This window comes from Bufo bufo, chromosome 7 (genome assembly GCF_905171765.1).
Source record: "Bufo bufo chromosome 7, aBufBuf1.1, whole genome shotgun sequence".
Classification (NCBI taxonomy): Eukaryota; Metazoa; Chordata; class Amphibia; order Anura; family Bufonidae; genus Bufo; species Bufo bufo.
In genome coordinates this window covers 48,168,774-48,189,323 of record NC_053395.1, presented here as the reverse complement: position 1 = coordinate 48,189,323, position 20,550 = coordinate 48,168,774, and the positions used below count along the sequence as shown (strand labels likewise).

The following is a 20,550-nucleotide window of genomic DNA, read 5'->3' as shown; positions in this document are numbered from 1 at the left end:
GCTGTTAATAAAACCCTATAATTGTAGCCTTTATATAACTTCAGCATATCCAGAACCAGTTCTAAGTGTAAAACGGCTTCCGAGCTGTCTTACATTTAGACCATTTTTCAAGCCTAAAACAGGTGTCCCCTTCCCCACCCACACCAATCCCACAATTTTAGAACTGGCGTGAGTGGGGCGAAGTCGCTAAGGGCGGTGCAACTAACCATTGCCTCACCATCTGCTCCTGAAATACGCTTAATTTATGTGTATTTTAGCTTAGTAAATGACCTCCATAGAGACAAGGCCATTATTAAGGAAGAGTGTGAAAATGTTTAATTCTCCTAATACAGGGAGTGCAGAATTATTAGGCAAGTTATATTTTTGAGGATTAATTTTATTATTGAACAACAACCATGTTCTCAATGAACCCAAAAAACTCATTAATATCAAAGCTGAATATTATTGGAAGTAGTTTTTAGTTTGTTTTTAGTTTTAGCTATTTTAGGGGGATATCTGTGTGTGCAGGTGACTATTACTGTGCATAATTATTAGGCAACTTAACAAAAAACAAATATATACCCATTTCAATTATTTATTTTTACCAGTGAAACCAATATAACATCTCAACATTCACAAATATACATTTCTGACATTCAAAAACAAAACAAAAACAAATCAGTGACCAATATAGCCACCTTTCTTTGCAAGGACACTCAAAAGCCTGCCATCCATGGATTCTGTCAGTGTTTTGATCTGTTCACCATCAACATTGCGTGCAGCAGCAACCACAGCCTCCCAGACACTGTTCAGAGAGGTGTACTGTTTTCCCTCCTTGTAAATCTCACATTTGATGATGGACCACAGGTTCTCAATGGGGTTCAGATCAGGTGAACAAGGAGGCCATGTCATTAGATTTTCTTCTTTTATACCCTTTCTTGCCAGCCACGCTGTGGAGTACTTGGACGCGTGTGATGGAGCATTGTCCTGCATGAAAATCATGTTTTTCTTGAAGGATGCAGACTTTTTCCTGTACCACTGCTTGAAGAAGGTGTCTTCCAGAAACTGGCAGTAGGACTGGGAGTTGAGCTTGACTCCATCCTCAACCTGAAAAGGCCCACAAGCTCATCTTTGATGATACCAGCCGAAACCAGTACTCCACCTCCACCTTGCTGGCGTCTGAGTCGGACTGGAGCTCTCTGCCCTTTACCAATCCAGCCACGGGCCCATCCATCTGGCCCATCAAGACTCACTCTCATTTCATCAGTCCATAAAACCTTAGAAAAATCAGTCTTGAGATATTTCTTGGCCCAGTCTTGACGTTTCAGCTTGTGTGTCTTGTTCAGTGGTGGTCGTCTTTCAGCCTTTCTTACCTTGGCCATGTCTCTGAGTATTGCACACCTTGTGCTTTTGGGCACTCCAGTGATGTTGCAGCTCTGAAATATGGCCAAACTGGTGGCAAGTGGCATCTTGGCAGCTGCACGCTTGACTTTTCTCAGTTCATGGGATGTTATTTTGCGCCTTGGTTTTTCCACACGCTTCTTGCGACCCTGTTGACTATTTTGAATGAAACGCTTGATTGTTCGATGATCACGCTTCAGAAGCTTTGCAATTTTAAGAGTGCTGCATCCCTCTGCAAGATATCTCACTATTTTTGACTTTTTTGAGCCTGTCAAGTCCTTCTTTTGACCCATTTTGCCAAAGGAAAGGAAGTTGCCTAATAATTATGCACACCTGATATAGGGTGTTGATGTCATTAGACCACACCCCTTCTCATTACAGAGATGCACATCACCTAATATGCTTAATTGGTAGTAGGCTTTCGAGCCTATACAGCTTGGAATAAGACAACATGCATAAAGAGGATGATGTGGTCAAAATACTCATTTGCCTAATAATTCTGCACTCCCTGTATATACCTGTCTCCTGTCCCGTCTAACTGCCATGTTTAGCTGCATGACACTTAGTGACGAAAATACTTTGCGTTAGAAGACCCGTGCAAGCACCCCGCAGTAACTCAGGCACTGGAGATACACAGCTCCATTTAATATGAAGAGAATTACAGCTGGAGCTGCAGAGACAACTCAGAACACAGGGGCTACTAAGGAACAGCTGATTGACTAGGGTGCAGAGTCAAATCCCCACCAATTAGATAGTGATGACCTATGCTGAGCATAGGCCATCATTTGTAAAAAAAATGGAAGATTCCTTTAAAGTGGATCTCTCAGGTCTTCTATCTTGGGACAGCATATGATAGAAGACTAGGGTAAAAGTCATATCTATGAATGTTTAATAGGCTTTTCTCTTTTTAATACTCAGAGTGGCTCAGTAGCATTAGTATCTCAAAATGGTTCACAACCTTCAAAAATTTGCTAAAACAATAGCTTGGGTGTTAAGGATACATAGGTTACTAAGCCATGTTTTCTTCTCTGAAATGTCATCATTGATAGGGGAGTGGGCTGTACATCATCACAAGGCGTTAGCTTTTTTTTTTTGTTAGATCTTGCTTACTTTGCATAGTAGATTAATCGAAAGAAATTGTGTACACCAATTATCCGTACAAAATGCACAAAATCTTGGGTGAACAATTACTATTAAAACACAATAGAAAGTATCACACAAAAACATGGAAATTTGGAGCAGCAGGAACACCTGTTAGACAAAAAGATGTAACAGTGTCTGCCTCAAGATGAAAAAGTAATGCAAGTAACATGAATTACATAATGCACAACACCCCCATACAGGCTATAAAAAAATAGACAAGCGGAACAATGGTATGGATAATCTAAAGAGGAAGAGCACATCACAAAATACAAAAATGGTAAAAGCAAAAGACCAGGAAGAAAGCGGGCACCTGCCACCTGGTCCCACTCCTGAAGTGTTTCTCTGTTGCTCCTAGTATTCCTTCATTCTCAGAGATTTCTATTCCTAGATGGAGGAGAAGCAATTTTAGGAGCTAGAGTAATTAGGATCAAATAGCAAATTAAGCTTTTTTAAAGTTGCACTACCAAAAAACTTGGTCCACATACCTTTCTCAGGGTAAATCGCCTTACTTCCTAAGAGGGGCATCTGCACTTGGAATTATTACTGCTCACTAATCAAGTTATTGAATTCATTACTCACTTTTAATTATAAATTAATGAAAGCTCAATTAAATTTGCTTGGTCTGAGTTTTATTTTTGTTCTTAGTAACATACATAGTAACATAGTATACTGTATAAGGCCGAAAAAAGACATCTGTCCATCCAGTTCGGCCTGTTATCCTGCAAGTTGATCCAGAGGAAGGCAAAAAAAAAGTCCTGTGAGGTAGAAGCCAATTTTCTCCACTTAAGGGGAAAAAGAATCCTTCCTGACTCCATTCAGGCAATCATATAACTCTGTGGATCAATGACCCCTCTCTAGTAGCCATAGCCTGTAATATTATTACACTCCAAAAACACATCCAGGCCCCTCTTGAATTCCTTTATTGTACTCACCATCACCACCTCCTCAGGCAGAGAGTTCCATAGTCTCACTGCTCTTACCGTAAGGAATCCTCTTCTATGTTTGTGTACAAACCTTCTTTCCTCCAGGCGCAGAGGATGTCCCCTCGTCAAAGTCACAGTCCTGGGGATAAATATATGATTGGAGAGATCTCTGTACTGACCCCTGATATATTTATACATAGTAATTAGATCTCCCCTCAGTTGTCTTTTTTCTAAAGTGAATAACCCTAATTTTGATAATCTTTCAGGGTACCGTGGTCCACCCATTCCAGTTATTACTTTAGTTGCCCTCCTCTGAACCCTCTCCAGCTCTGCTATGTCTGCCTTGTTCACAGCAGCCCAGAACTGTACACAGTACTCCATGTGTGGTCTGACCAGTGATTTGTAAAGTGGTAGGACTATGTTCTCATCACGGGCATCTATGCCCCTTTTTTATGCAACCCATTATCTTATTGGCCTTGGCAGCAGCTGCCTGACACAGTTTTTTACAGCTTAGTTTGCTGTTCACTAAAATTCCTAGGTCCTTTTCCATGTCAGTGTTACCCAGTGTTTTACCATTTAGTATGTACGGGTGACTTGCATTATTCCTTCCCATGTGCATAACCTTACATTTGTCAGTGTTAAACCTCATCTTCCACTTCTCTGCCCAAGCCTCCAATCTATCCAGATCCCTCTGTAGCCGTATACTGTCCTCTTCCGTATCAATTACTTTGCACAGTTTAGTGTCATCTGCAAAAATTTATATTTTACTGTGCAAGCCTTCTTCAAGATCATTAATAAATATATTGAAGAGGATAGGGCACAGTACTGACCCCTGAGGTACCCCACTAGTGACAGTGACCCAATCTGAGTGTGTACCATTAAAAACCACCCTCTGTTTTCTATCCCTCAGCCAGTTACTTACCCACATACAGACGTTTTCTCCCAGTCCGAGCATTCTCATTTTATATACTAACCTTTCATGCGGTACAATGTCAAATGCTTTGGAGAAGTCCAGATATACGACATCCATTGATTCGCCGCTGTCAAGTCTAGAACTTACCTCCTCTTAGAAACTGATTAAATTAGTTTCACATGACCATTCTTCTGCTATTCTTTTAGGAAACAGTCCAGTTTTTGAGAGAAAACTTTCACACATCACTGGAAACACCTACCTAGTGAGATTTCCAATTTCTGGTACATGGGAATTAGACATGACTTGTTCTGAGTTTTGCTCCATAAGGATATGGGAATTCGCAGGTATGTTTTTGATATATAGTTTTATATATAAATATATATAAAAGAAGAAAGAAAAATATACAGCAGTACTCCTATGATGCCGGGTGCAATTCCCAATAGTTCCTAGGACATGGAACGATGATTGTAAAGCAGAAGTATAAGGCAGCACTCTGGTCTTCCAGTGAATAAATTTATACTTTATTACACCCAACAGCAATGCAGCATTTCAGCTCTTTCAATGGAGCTTGACAAAGGCTCCATTGAGACAGCTGAAATGCTGCATTGCTGTTGGGTGTAAAAAAGTATCTATTTATTCACTGGAAGACCGGAGTGCTGCCTTATCCTTCTGCCTTATATATATATATATATATATATATATATATATATAGCAAAGTCTCAAATATGTGAACTGCACAGCAGAGACGGGTGCCAGCGGCCGATGGAGCGATCCTCTCCTCCAAGATAAATAATCAAAAATATCCATGGCACTTCCTTCAGTAAAAAAGTGTAGGTTTATTCGCAAGTAGCAATGTTTTGTTTTGTGAACCGAAACATTGCTACTGGTGAATAAACCTACATTTTTTTTTACTGAAGGAATTGCCGTGGATATTTTTGATTATATACAGTATATAAATATATATATATATATATATATATATATATATGCAAAAAAAAAGAATTCTTTCAAAATACTATGGGCAACTGTTTAGCTTGTCACCATGAGGAGAAGATGGCAACCCTCCAACTGGTAGAAAAAGTTAAATCCCACAAAAAGTATTCTTTCCTGATTTCTTGAAACAAAATAGCATAAATGCTGATCTAAAAGTATAAAATAGTTGACTAGAAAGAAATCTGCTTTGGGGCAAGTGTATCGTCTGTCTTTCTGCCTTCTACTGGATAAACACCATCAAGGCCTGATCAAATTGGACCTGCAGAAAACATAATGAGTATGAGTCAGACCTGCATATTGCATGTGATGTGTCTCAATATTTTCTTCAACTTAAGCTGGTCATACACATTAGAAGAATGATGTATGTAAAATAAACCCACTGATTTTGATGGAACTGGTTGACTATCTAATGTTTATGGGGCATCTGACTTCTCCTCCAGGGCAGATGTCAGGAGAGATAAGGGTTCCTATTGAGAACACAATTTTGGTAAGCTCAGTCAAGATGGCATGTGTAGAAGGTGACTGTGAGGGATAGCTACTGGCTGGTTGAGCCGATAGCTACTGCATCTTATGTGCATGGCCAGCCTAAGTGATAGTGATCCACAGAGCAAGTGGTGCATGAAAGCCTTTTATTCCCTTCTCCCTATGGCCATAAACATATATGCTTAGGAACCTGATTTCTTACAGCAAGCCATGTCGGCAGATGAAGGGTTGTGTTTTCAACATGGATAATGGAGGTTTGCTTCTGAGCTCCAACCATTTATATTTTTGGAGGTACACTTAAACTATTTTTAAACTCTCATGTGTCATTATTTTACTGGTGGAAGTATCTGGGAAAGGAACTGACTAGGAAGTAAAGGTTTCTAGGTGGTGGAGATACCTGCACAATCCCAATCCAATAATCCGGCCCTGCTGCACTAAGTTCTTTCATATCTGAATACATTACTTCTCTTATTTGTTTTGCAGATATGAAATCACGAGGTGAGTACAACTGAGTAATACTTAAAAAGTGAAAAGTTAATAAATTACTGTACATACTTCTAGATTCTAAGAGCTTTTAATTTAATTATAGGAAATTGTTCAAAGTCTGATTGTGATCCATATGCCTCCTGTGAAGAGCTTGGAGGTTTTCACGAGTGCACATGTAGCGCTGGATTCCAAGGCGATGGGTTGAACTGTCATGATATAGATGAGTGTGGCGATTACTTTCTGAGTAACTGTGATGGTTATTGTACAAATACTATTGGGTCCTTCAACTGTTCCTGCTTCCCGGGGCTTGAATATGTGGAAAATGAAGGTTGTATTGATATCAATGAATGTCTAAACCACGACTGTCATCCTTTCGCTACTTGTACAAATTATTATGGCTTCTACACTTGTACTTGCCTTGGTGGATATAATGGAGATGGAAAGCATTGTGAGTTGGAGTGCCAAAAAGGGACAATGTGCAATTCTAATACACATTGTAATGTATCTCTTGAGCAAACTGGGTGTTGGGATCCATGTCACAACTACAGTAGAGTTGATGAGCAATGGCGGCTTTCTACCACCAATTTTACTAATTCTTTCTGGTTTTTATGTGACTACGGAATGTATGGTTGGTATAGATTTAAAGGAAGAACGGAACTGAGAATTCCAGAACTTTGCCTAGAAGAATTCAGTTGTGGGACACAAAGCCCATTGTGGATAAATGGTACCCATCCCAAAATAGAAGATGGAACAGTGAACGCTACTGTTTGCGCATCATGGGGTGGAGATTGCTGTACCTGGACCCACCCGATTAGCATAAGGGCTTGTCCAGGTGGATACTATGTATACAAAATCCAGAAAACACCATTTTGTAGTTCAGCCTACTGCACAGGTAAGTAAGACAATTCATGAAAATCCAGTTGAGAATAAAATATTTATCATAGTTCTGAATAGATTTTATTTATTTGTTTCATACATGTACAGATGTGTCCAACCTTACCTTTCTCAAATTTGTTTAAAGACTCCAATTTTTCACTAAACAAATTCAATACAATATCATAACATACTAGCAAAACTGTTGACAAGCTGCAATTCACACTGCACACATAAACATTCCGTACATAGGATAAACAGCCCGTGATTTGTTTTTTTTAAACAGCTCATGTCAAGTCACACATCTCAAGATATGATGAGCCATGTGTAATTCTTACATATAATTAATTCTTCAAAGGACAAGGACATCTAAAATACGGTGAAATCTCTTTTAACATGACCACCCAAAATTGCATTGAAAATGATTTTGTAGATGAGAGATTCTCTCAAATTAGATGGCCAGTATGCATACTATATAATGCAACCCAAATATGTTGCAAAATATCTGGTAAAGGGGTGGATTTTCCCAAGGAAAGGTCTTTTGGAGACATATTATTGTCAAATTAAACTATTGACTACTCTCATACACTACTTTTCCAAACGCATGAACAACTTATTCACACAACTTATATACAGATACTGAAGCAAGCAGCGTACTGCTATACACAGTAGCTAGGAACAACTCCTAAAGACACCAGCCAATTCCTGTTGTGACTTTTGTAAAACAGAGCACGAATTAAAGGGGTTATCCAAGAACTGCAATGCCCCCTTCAAATTCTCTGGCCCCTCACACAGATTGTATTATCTCGCTCCCCGGCACCCATGTTGCTTCTGATGCCAGCACGGTCACAGCTGCATCTACCTGTTGCGCTAATGAAAACATCCGGCATGGGGTGGGGGAAAGCTGAGCAAACGCTGTAAAACTGGTGTAGAGAAGTCACAGATGTACTGGCGTAGAGAAGTCACAGATGTTTGAGCAAGTGGCATTTTGTGCAACAATTGCCAACTTTTTTCAATTTACGCTGCTCTTGCCGCTTTTCAAAAAAGTGTGTAAGGCTTTATTGGAGGGAGCGAAGCCTAAAGACAGCTAAAAGGATATGCTATGATTTACACCAGAAACTGTCATAAATTAGAGCATAAATCTAGATTTGCTTTTCCGGTGCACACATTGTTAGAAGATGCACACAATTTATCAATAGGCCTGCCCCTCTTAATAAATTTCACACATCTTATTCAAGCACACTTATTAGAACTGTCATATGAAACACCAGTCTTAAAAAGGTTGTCTGAGATACAGAAATTGATCAGTGTCATATCGGTGAGGGTCCATCACTCAGCATCCTGTTAGCTGTTGAGGGCAGCTGCCAGAAACTTTACAGTGTAAGGAGTCTCCTGCTTCTACTCTGTACACTGTATAGTTTTTGGCACCCTAACTGCCCATTGTTTGGGATACCAGTGACAGACCCACACCAATCTGATACTGATGACCTATCCCGAAGCATCTGGCTTCCCAACTGTACTCCTGTAGTGCCCAGCACCCTCCTGGTCTCCTCCCCTGCAACTTTTACAGGCATCCTGGATCATCGCATACAGGTGTACTGTCACTCAAAGTACACCCTTTCGCACCAATGGGGGAAAGGAAGCACCTTTTATCACCTTCAGGCCCAGTATCAGTCATCGGGCCCGGATGAGCAATGTGGTGTCCATACACTTATGGGTTCTCACGCTTCAAGCCTAACTATTGTGTCATCCATCACCAATCATGGTGTCTACATAGTACTGGCATCTGCTTAGTATTAGACACTAGTGTTGGGCGATCATGCTCGGCCGAACGACAGTTCAGCTCGAGCATCGCTATGCTCAGCACATCGCGGTGTTCAGCCGAATATCGCGTGTGCTCGAGCGTGATGCTCAAGTCAGCGTATTTAAATCTAATTTTGCCTCTATTTCTGAAAAGTTTCTGGTGGGATTCAAACTCACAACCTACTACATTACAGCCAAGAATGTTAACCACTACACTATAGAGTTGCATGGCCAGTTACTTTAAAAAATAAAATAAAATAATAAAAAAATAAAAAAAATATGAGACTTCTGCTGTATAGGAATACTGTACTTACTAGTAGTAAGTATTCCTATATAGCAGAAGTCTAATATATATATTTTTTTTAGCATCTAGTCTTGCAGTTCTGTAGTGTAGTGGTTAAGATTCTTGGCTGTAATGTAGAAGGTTGTGAATTCGAATCCTGTCAGAAACTTTTCAGAAACAGAGTCTAAATTAAATATATATATATTTTTTTTGTAATTGTAAAAAATGTGTAATTACAAAATATATATATATATATATATATATACTGATGTTTTAGCCATAATATTCTAAATATTCTAAATATATAATAATATATGTAAATATATTTTTGGCTAAAAACATATATATATGTTTAAATTAAATTTAGCCTCTATTTCTTAATAGTTTCTGACGGCATTCGAACTCACAACATTCTACATTACAGCCCAGAATGTTAACCATTACACTATAGACCTGCATGGCCAGTTATATATATATAAAAAAAAAAAAAAATATATATATATATATATATATATATATATATATATATATATATATATATATAAGACTTCTGCTATACAGGAATACTTACTACTAGTAAGTATTCCTATACAGCAGAAGTTATATATATATATATATATATATATATATATATATATATATATTATTATTATTATTATTTTTTTTTTTTAAGTACGCGGCCATGCAGCTCTATAGTGTAGTGGTTAAGATTATTGGCTGTAATGTAGAAGGTTGTGAGTTTGAATCCCACCAGAAACTTTTCAGAAATAGAGACTAAATTAGATTTAAATACACTGGGGTTTCCCCAAGCACTGACTCCATATATGGACATAGCAATATATGGAGTCAGAGCAGGGACTCCTAAGCCGAACTAGGGTCCCGACACCCTCCCCTCTTCAGAGAAGGGGGCGCCTGTTTTAATACTCGGATTCTCCCATTGACTTCCATTGTGCTTGGGTGCTCTGTAGAGCACCTGAGCATTGGGAAGTGTTCTACTTGAGCACACGAGCACTTTGGTGCTCGACCAACACTATAAGACACCTTTTATATATGAATATACTCAACAGACTAGAAAATGAAGACAACCTAGCACTTAAAGCGGTTATCTCGTGATTAGTGTACAAAATGAAAATCAGACATCATATAGTACATGACAATCCCTTTCTAATAAAAATACAGCCAGCCCTGTACCTCCCACACATACAAAGATCTTCCAATTCATTGCTCAAATTTCTCTGCTAGTTTTTATTTCAAGCTGGCAGCTCAGGGGTGTGTTCTTTCTCAGGTCCATGTGCTTTCTTAGGGGGTGTCCGTTTTGCTGCAGTTCTCTCCCTGTAACTTTCATGGCTTCTAACAGACGATAGGTTTCAAGGCCATTGAAAGGTAAAACTGAGCATGTGCATCCACCTCTGTGAGGTGGACACTGAAATATTGAAAAGAACAACATTTTGTATAGCCACTGAGTTATTTAATATGTGGTGCTACAAAAATATATTTTATTGAATAACTCAGCGGTATACAAAATTTTTAATGACATGCAATTACAAATGTATTCAGATCCAGGTGATAGTTTGATAAATGTAGACTATATTTCCAGCCACAACCCCTTTAATTCATAAAAAAATTTCATAACTTGTCATTTTTGCAGAGCCTCTTATGCAGAACCCAAACTGCTCCTCCATGTACTGTGCAGCAGATGAAGAATGCATAACTTTGGAAGGAAAATCAGAGTGTCAATGCAGGCATAACTATCATTCAGTAAATGCATGTAAGGCTAGTTTATCTATCTGGCATATATGTATGATTTATTAAATTTTTTTAACATTACATTTTTATGCCTTTTATTTTTAGATACCCTTTATCCAAATTTAGTTTGTGAATCTAGCCGAATCAAATTGTCATATAGTAAATGTATGTTGGAAAGCATGGGCTACGATACAGCAATATACCTTAAAGACAGAAGATGCACAGGGTTTATTGAAAGAGGAGAAAAAAGTTATGTTGGACTTGAAATGTTGCCAAAAAGTGGAGATTGTGGTGCAGAGCTTAAGGTTTGTGAATTGTTAGATCATAAATGAGGCATTCTCCTGGGTAATCTGTGATGATAGTTAAGGACTTGCATCAACCTTTCCAAAAGTACTTCAGAAGTTCACAGCTATGAAGCTTTGATATTAAAGCCTGAACATTTTTGAGTAGTCCAGAAACTGTACCAGATCTGCAGACAGTAGTCTGAAATTAGAGTCTGATATAGTTGGTAATCCACCATCTTTCTAATCAATGGATTAGGGGATCCAGTGAGCATTAAACTCAGATTTCTCTGTAGGTCCCGTAGGTCCCAAACTGTTTCTGTAACTTCCATTCACTTCCATGAGAGTTACAGAACCAGCTTAGCACCACCAACTCATCTATTTTTGTAATTTCAGGCCACCTCTGACCACCACATATGATGGACATTGTGATCTCGGATGGGCATACCCCTTTATGGTTGCCACACACAGACTTACATCAACCATCTAATATGTATGAAACATTTGGCCAATGTTCATTCGGCCTCTATTGATGGGAAAAAAGGATCAGACACATTGGATTTCAACATGCCAGATTCTTTGTTCTCAAGGAAAATAAGCTGCCGGCCAGAATCTTCTGGTAGTGGCTCTTCGTTAGAAATAGAGGTTGGCCAATGTATTGAAAGTTTATGGCCACCTTTGCAAGGGAAAGCTTGGAGGGTTTCTTTAAAAAGATTTCATGATTTTTTTTTACTGATGACCTATCCTCAGAATAAGTCATCAGTGTGTGATGAATGGTGGTCCAACTTTAAGGAGTATGTGACGTTCACTGAAGAGCTGCTTCCTCTTTAAGCAGCTGATCAGTGGGGCTCCCAGGAGTTGGACCCCTACCGATCACATACTGATGACCTATCATGAGGATAAGTCATATGATAGTGTAAAGCACTCAGAAAACTTTTTTAAGGCATAGAGATATACATCGTGCCAAGCTTCTCGTTCTCTGCCTTCACCTCTGGGGCAATTCTACTGTGAATTAAAGACTTGACTAGATTGACAGAGTGATTGCTTACAGAAACAGAGGGGCTGTTAGTGTATTCAACACAATTTTCTCTCACAAGTTTAACTGCATTTTCAGGTAAATAAAACCCACTTGACGTATGTCAATTCCGTGTATCTGTTCCAAAAATTTGATGACACTATCCAAAGAGGTCACGCTATAGTGAACTTTTCCTGTTCTTATCCCCTAAACATGGAAGTCAGTCTTTGGACAGCAATAAATCCATTTGTCAGGTACAGTAATTATAACCATGTCTGAAAATTCTTCCTCAATGGCCTATGAAGAAGTAGTATCCATTAAAAAGACTTTTCCAACAGTCATAGAAATTAGAAAACATTTAATTTATTTTTCAGAATTTTCAGAATTTCTGAAACAGTCATCACTAAAGGTGAGCAAAGTTCTGTTTTAAAAGTTTGCATTCAGGTTCCGATTACCGCAGAACTGCGTTATGGATCCCGTGACAACGGTCCAAAGGGAACCAGAACCCAAACTTCTAAAACAGGAGTTCGCTCATCCCTAGTCATCACAAATGATAAGATATCTAGATAGGTAATCCCCTGACAGTTTACTGTTGCTGTGAGTGGAAGATATCTGAAGGTAATCCTGGTTATAATTGTAGGTATAGAATTAGGATTACGCTATGGCAGCTCTATTGTTATCTTGATAGGGATAGATAAATATGCGCACAGCAGAGCATTACACTGATCAGGGTACTATGTGATGCTCTAATTAAGTCACTCAGCCCACTCCCCCCAAAATTAAAACCAACTTTTAAAAGCTACATTTTGCACCACTAAACATTATGCAGCACAACATGATAATCCGTGTCCTTCTATTACAAAACTGTGCACTATGTCACAGAATTATACTTGTGTCAGAAACTGTTAATCTGTTTCACGCATATGTTCTACACTTGAGCGCATTCTGCATTTTCTATGAACTGCTATACTTCTATTCTTTCTCCTGGGTGTTACTACTCCCCTTGTCATCCTTTGTCACTGCCCAGTCTGTTTGATCATTGCTGACCATGTCAGACTCTGTAAGGAACGCCTAATTGTCAAATGATTCATAGATTTCCAGCAGGAATAACAGAGGAGTGATACATAATAGTAAGAATAAAAATAACATTAATAATGATAATAATAATATAATTTCAGATGCAATTAAATAACATTGTTGGCATTATTCATTTACAGCTCAGTTACTCTTCCGATTCAAGGAACCGGATTGTACGCTGCAGAGATGGCTCTGTATCAAGACGCTAGCTTTTCAAGACCATTTGAAGGCTCAGATGTTTGGTTGAGTACAGACTCCATGTTGTATGTAGGAGTAATTGTGGAGGAAATTCAAGAATTCAACTTTGTCCTGCTCATGAAAAACTGCTATGCCACCCCTACATCTGACAGCGGGCATCCCGTCAAATACTATATGATTAAAGACAGGTATGGCTTAATGATAATGGATAGAGTTGCTTGTAAATACGTGTCATTACATGCCGCCCCTTACAGAAGTACCCTGTCTCCCTAGCTGCCCCAACCGCAATGATCCCAACATATCTGTGCAAGAAAACGGTATCTCTCTTCATGGGCGGTTTTCCATTCAAGTTTTTACGTTTCTCAGAAACTATAATCAAGTTTACTTACACTGCCAAATCAAACTATGCGACACTTCAACCGGAAGCTGCCTACCCGTAAGTATGCCAAGAATGGTTTACAATACTGTTGAGCGAATTGAAATTCACGAAGTGGTCTTCATTCCAAATTTCAGGGAAAATTTGATTTGCTGCAATGCAGAATTTACCCTGTGTTTCATTGTAACAAATCGATTTTCCCTGAAATTGGGTAAAAAACTAAAAACATACTTACCTCATCCACTCGAGCACGAAGAGCCCGCAGCAGCCATCTTGATTAAAGAGCCCATGCCAAATCCCGTACGTAGTGACATATGACGTCACCACGCCGGCCGACGGGATCCTCATTGGCCGCACAAGATTTTGCGGTGGATCTTCAATCAAGATGGAGGTGGCCAGCTCTTTGCGATCAAATGGATGATGTAAGTATGATTTTTTTAAATTTTATTACAGACTTAAATATTAAAGTCAGATGTAACAAATGAACTAATTTGTCACACAGCAAATTCTTTTGTAAAATTCGGCAAAGCAGCTGAATCGAATTTTCAATATCTCCACCCACTAAACACTAGGTTACAATGCGGACATGATAATATTAAATTAAATAAATTGAAAAAGACAGAAAGTTCATATGCCGTGTTATGCCTAGTGCAGGGCCTTAGGGGTGGAGCATGACACAAAGAAGAGAGAATCCCTGTGTCATGCCCCTCCCACTGTAGCCCTGCACTATGCTTTGCCTAATTTCTTCTTTTAATCCCATTTTATACCAAACTATTCATATGCAAAAGATATAACCGACTACTTAAAGAGGACCTGTCCCCTCTCCGGAAGTGTGCTGTAGTAACTTCTTGCATTCCCTTTGTAATAAGAATTCTGGAGCATCCATTCTTATCAAAATTAAAGTAATTTTCATTTTTTAGCCTTACTATGTTACTAAATCTTGATTGCTCCAAGGATGAGGAAAACAGGGAAGATCCATGAAGACTTCAGGGCAGGAGGTTCCAGTATAATGTTCACCACAAATTTTCCAAACATGTACTGGTATTTAAACACAAAATACAAATGCAATAGCACTCTGCAACCAGCATTCTGCCCTGCCTCTATGCTGGATGAGGCATTGGTGTACATTTTGGCCAAAGCGTAATAAGCCACTCACCACGTCAAGGTCGCCTCTATGGAGTGGTCCCTAACACTAGTTCCTACCTGTTTATGGGCCATGACGATGTGCACCTGCATACAGGGTTGTGCTAACTCAATCACCCACATGTACTGGTATTTGCTTTGTTACGTACTAAAAAAAAATCACTTTATCTACAGAAATGCTCTGGGATGAGGTCAGCCAACCTGGACAATGAAGGAGAAGCGACTATGACTCTGGGTCCAATTCATCATAGAGGTAAAGCTAAGCAATAAATGAATGTATTTGTTTATTTTTATTAATATATATATATTTTTTTACCAATATACTACAGTGCTAGTACTATTACCACCGGGCACCATAAGGTACACTGCACTACTTTGTGACTGTTATCATTAGCGTGATGGGGATGGGCATACAGTTTATATGCTCAGAATAGAAACCTAACACAGATTGCTCCCCCAATGGCTCTAAGAAGCAACTACAGGTCTTATTAATATGTACGTAAGGAAGCGCAGGAATGACTCTCTGTACTAATGGAAAGGAGTGCTGTAGAAGTATCAAGCATTTTTGATGAACTATACTCTTTTTTGGGGGTTAAGATAAGGTTAGGGCTCTTTGGAGTAATAGAGTTGCCAGCCATTTGCAGTAAATTAACTAAATGACAGCTATGTATCTAAAGCATGAGATCAATGATTCCCAATGAGCATGTACACATTTTTTTTCTGATAATTTTTGCCACCTTGGAAGAAATTCTTTGTATTGTACTTTTCCAATTCCTTTTTCCAATTGTGCTGCATGAAAGTCATCTTTAATTTTCATTTTTATGTTACTTTTTAACAGTACAAACCCTAGTTCAAGAACCAGTACCAATACCAGTGCCAGTACCTCTGTCTTCAGGCACAGGTGAGTCATTCATCTACAAAGTAAACATGTTAAGTCGGTAAGAGATTTGCATTCTATTTATTTTATAGACTTATTAGGAGAAATGGAACTAAATATAAATTTCATTTTCGTAGCTTATGATTTATGTACAGTACAGACCAAAAGTTTGGACACACCTTCTCATTCAAAGAGTTTTCTTTATTTTCATGACTATGAAGGCATCAAAACTATGAATTAACACATGTGGAATTATATACATAACAAACAAGTGTGAAACAACTGAAAATATGTCATATTCTATGTTCTTCAAAGTAGCCACCTTTTGCTTTGATTACTGCTTTGCATACTCTTGGCATTCTCTTGATGAGCTTCAAGAGGTAGTCCCCTGAAATGGTCTTCCAACAGTCTTGAAGGAGTTCCCAGAGATGCTTAGCACTTGTTGGCCCTTTTGCCTTCACTCTGCGGTCCAGCTCACCCCAAACCATCTCGATTGGGTTCAGGTCCGGTGACTGTGGAGGCCAGGTCATCTGGCGCAGCACGCCATCACTCTCCTTCATGGTCAAATAGCCCTTACTTTCAAAGTTTTCCCAATTTTTTGGCTGACTGACTGACCTTCATTTCTTAAAGTAATGATGGCCACTCGTTTTTCTTTACTTAGCTGCTTTTTTCTTGCCATAATACAAATTCTAACAGTCTATTCAGTAGGACTATCAGCTATCCACCTGACTTCTCCTCAAAGCAACTGATGGTCCCAACCCCATTTATAAGGCAAGAAATCCCACTTATTAAACCTGACAGGGCACACCTGTGAAGTGAAAACCACTTCAGGGGACTACCTCTTGAAGCTCATCAAGAAAATGCCAAGAGTGTGCAAAGCAGTAATCAAAGCAAAAGGTGGCTACTTTGAAGAACCTAGAATATGACATATTTTCAGTTGTTTCACACTTGTTTGTTATGTATATAATTCCACATGTGCTAATTCATAGTTTTGATGCCTTCAGTGTGAATCTACAATTTTCATAGTCATGAAAATAAAGAAAACTTTAAATGAGAAGGTGTGTCCAAACTTTTGGTCTGTAGTGTACATTAGTTTGGTAGAATTATAGTTTACTTCTTTTCTCAATTCGGCAGGCTGTGCCAACTACCTACTGTAACTTCCCAAGTGACCACTAGTATGTGCAGTTACACGTTCTAAATTTGGTATATATAGGTCTGCTAAACAAGAGAATTACTTAGTAAACAAAAATAACCTTTAACCCCTTCACTATTGAAGGTTTTTTGTTTTTTGCATTTTCATCTTCCTTAAGCCACAACTTTTTTATATTTCTGGTCACATAGCTGTATGAGGGCTTATTTGTTGCGGGACAAGTTGTACTTTCTAATGCATTAATTAATTATGGCATACAATGTAGTGGGAAGCGGTAAACAAATTCCAAATGGGGTGGAATTGGAAAAATTCCTCCACCGTTTTACGGGTTTTGTTCCCACAGCGTTTTGTTTGTGGCAAAACTGACCCATTCCCTTCATTGTATGGGTCAGTATGATTACAACGATACCTCATATGTATAGGGTTTTCTATGTCTAAATAGTGTAAAAATTATTGTAAAACCATATTCTGACCCCCATAACTTTTTTTTATAGTTATATCTACTGAGCTGTGTGGGGGCTCAATCTGTAGCTTTTATTGATGTCATTTTGGAGTGTGTGACCATTTGATCACATTTTATTAAATTTTTTGGGGTAAGTGAAGCAATGAAAAAATGGCAAATTGACCCTTTTGACCCTTCTTTCTGTTACGCCATTCACCGTATTGGAAAACTATTTTTATATTTTAATAGTATGGGCGTTTTCGGTCACGGTGCTACCCATGATGATTATATTTTTTGTTATTTTGTTATTTATTTTTTATTATACAGAAACAGGAGTGATTTAAATTTGTTTGAAACAGCAGAGACCTGCTGGCCATGACGCCAGTTGCACGTGCGAGCTAGCACCATGTTTGCCTATCGCTCCAGTGCGGTACATGTATGGCGCTGGTAGCAAAAGGGTTAAAGGCTATTGACACTTTTGGGCCATTTCTTTAATTATTGCATTCTACTTAATCAGGTCTTAAAGGCTGTGTACATCTTTGGGCAATTTTTTTTTATTATTCCTTTATTTTGAGCTAAAAATAATTTTAGCAATTGGTATTAATTAAAAATGTACAGCCCTTTTTTTTACACAGCTGAGATGCTCTAGTAGTAGAATTTTAATTTCTCTCTGTTCCATAAGGTAGCTCAACTGATGGCTCCTTATCTCTTCTCTCTGACCTTATAAACACTCATTATAGCTCAGTACTGATAAGAATGGGGCTTAAATCAGTGTTTATGACCTCTTAGTAAATTAGAGATAAGGTTTATTAGATGAACGGCACAAAGTGAAAGTAAAAAATAGGATTCACACAGCTAGAAAAACAGCCCTTTGTGACAGAACGGCTCAATATTTTTAATAAAGACCAATTGAAAAAGTATATTTTTGCCCCAAATAACTAAAATGCAATCATAAAAAAAAAATTGCCTCCAAAGATGTATTTAACCTTTCAAATATATTTCCAGTTGGTCTGCATTAAAAAATGTCAATGGTTTGTCTTTTACAGATTTCAATTTCATTGCATCTGCAGACTGTTCCTTCTTCTTGTCCATGAAATCGTCACTGAGATGCTCTGACTGCTCTTTATCTTTAGTTCCCTTACAGCTCATAAATACTCATTTAGAGGAATATTCCCATCTCAGACATTGATGTCATATCGTTAGGATATACCATGAATGTCAGATGTGGGACCTGCTTCTATCTTCAGAAAGGACCCCCTGAAGTGAAGGAGAGTATACTACGCAAGTGCGACCAACCACTATGGGAGTTATGGGAAATAGCTGGCTCTGCTATTTCCAGCAGTCCCATAGGAGTGAACTGAAAGGTGGCCATGCATGCGCAGTGCACTCTCTGATTATCTTTTATCTATATTATCTATATATCTATTTAGATAGGAGTGGATCGCAGATGTTGGACCCACACCTATCTGACACTGATGGCATATCCTAGTGATAGGCCATCAACGTCTGAGATAGGCCAACCCTCTTACGCTAAAACGTACACTGCACAGTATAAAACGAGCGACTCAACTGTTAAACCCGGTTCATACCATAGATACATAGTTTCAGCATACGCATAGTTTTGCATCTTACTGTATATAGCACTTTATATATGTCATCATTTGTATATATATTATCATTTGTATATATGTTAGGGTGAGTTCACATCACCGTTATGGATTCCGTTATTGTTTTCCGTTATAATGTGGTTTTAACGGAAAATAACGGAATCCATAAGACGGAAGTCAAAACAGAAGCCTTTAAGAGGCATTCCATTTTGATCTGTCATAATAGAAGTGTATGGGAATCATAACGGATCCGTCTGTTTCCTGTGTCGACAGGACTTTTTTTCCGTTCTGCATAATGGAAACCAGGACGGATCTGTTATGATTGCCTGTAGACTTGTATTATGATGGAATGCAAAACGGCATTCTGTTTTGCTTTCCATCATAATAGAAGTCTATAGGCAATCATAACGGATCCGTTATGATTCCCATAGACTTTTATTATCACGGATCAAAATGGAATGCCTCTTAAAGGCTTCTGTTTTGACTTCCGTCTTATGGATTCCGTTATTTTCCGTTAGAACCATGTTATAAAGGAAAACAATAACGGGATGCATAACGGTGATGTGAACCCACCCCTATCATTTTATGGTGCATTATGCTTGATATTATTTTAACTTTTTTTAATTTTTTATAGGAGTTACTACATCTCTCATCCTTTTGATACTTGCCTTCTGCTTGAACCTGATGGCTTATAAATGAGTAGCGTACATTTCTCACACTGTAAATTGCAGACAGGGAAATTGACTTATTATTATTTGTATTCTGAAAATCTTTGTAATTTGAAAAAATAATGACTTCCTTATAACACTGTTAAATGTAATTTTTTTTTTAAATCTAATTAATCATTACAAATGAGTTTGTTTTGTAATTTACTTTCTTTTACAAAAAGGCTGTTTACTTCATGATAATGGTGCCCCTTGGTGTTCATATCTGTATAGTAAAGTGCACGTCCTACTGAGGTGGATGCACATGCCCAGTTCCATCTTTCAACTGTCACCAGCCATATCTACTGCTAGAAGCTGTGACAGTTACAGGAAGAGAGCTGCGGCAAAAAGGACATGCCCCCCCCCCCCCCCCCCCGAGTTGTGATAGGGAAAGAGCTGCAACAGAAAAAACACATCCTCTGAGAAAGGACATGGCTCCTGAACTGCAGCAGAAAGGACACACTCCCTGAGCTTCCAGTCTAAAGATAATCTAGCAGAGCAATTTGAGCAATGAATGGGGAGATCTCTGGATCAGTGTGAGGTACAGGGCTGGTACTAGCTTTATTAGAAATAAATTGTCATGTACTATATGATGTCTGATTTTATTTTTTTACATCAATCATGAGATAACCCTTTTAAGTGTAAGATGGAGAT

The 20,550-nt window shown here is 38.5% G+C and overlaps 1 protein-coding gene across 1 annotated transcript in view; it reads left to right on the top strand.

Annotated features, from left to right (window-relative positions):
• The window catches only part of LOC121008741 (uromodulin-like), a 36,768-nt gene extending 16,877 nt beyond the window's left edge, over window positions 1-19,891 (top strand). The window contains exons 9-19 of the mRNA XM_040441437.1: window positions 4,566-4,703; window positions 6,319-6,333; window positions 6,425-7,213; window positions 10,929-11,048; window positions 11,132-11,331; window positions 12,422-12,576; window positions 13,540-13,785; window positions 13,871-14,033; window positions 15,291-15,369; window positions 15,955-16,017; window positions 19,827-19,891. Coding sequence (XP_040297371.1) covers window positions 4,566-4,703; window positions 6,319-6,333; window positions 6,425-7,213; window positions 10,929-11,048; window positions 11,132-11,331; window positions 12,422-12,576; window positions 13,540-13,785; window positions 13,871-14,033; window positions 15,291-15,369; window positions 15,955-16,017; window positions 19,827-19,891 — 2,033 coding nt within the window. The remainder of the gene's footprint in view (window positions 1-4,565; window positions 4,704-6,318; window positions 6,334-6,424; window positions 7,214-10,928; window positions 11,049-11,131; window positions 11,332-12,421; window positions 12,577-13,539; window positions 13,786-13,870; window positions 14,034-15,290; window positions 15,370-15,954; window positions 16,018-19,826) is intronic.
• The last annotated feature ends 659 nt before the right edge of the window (window positions 19,892-20,550 follow it).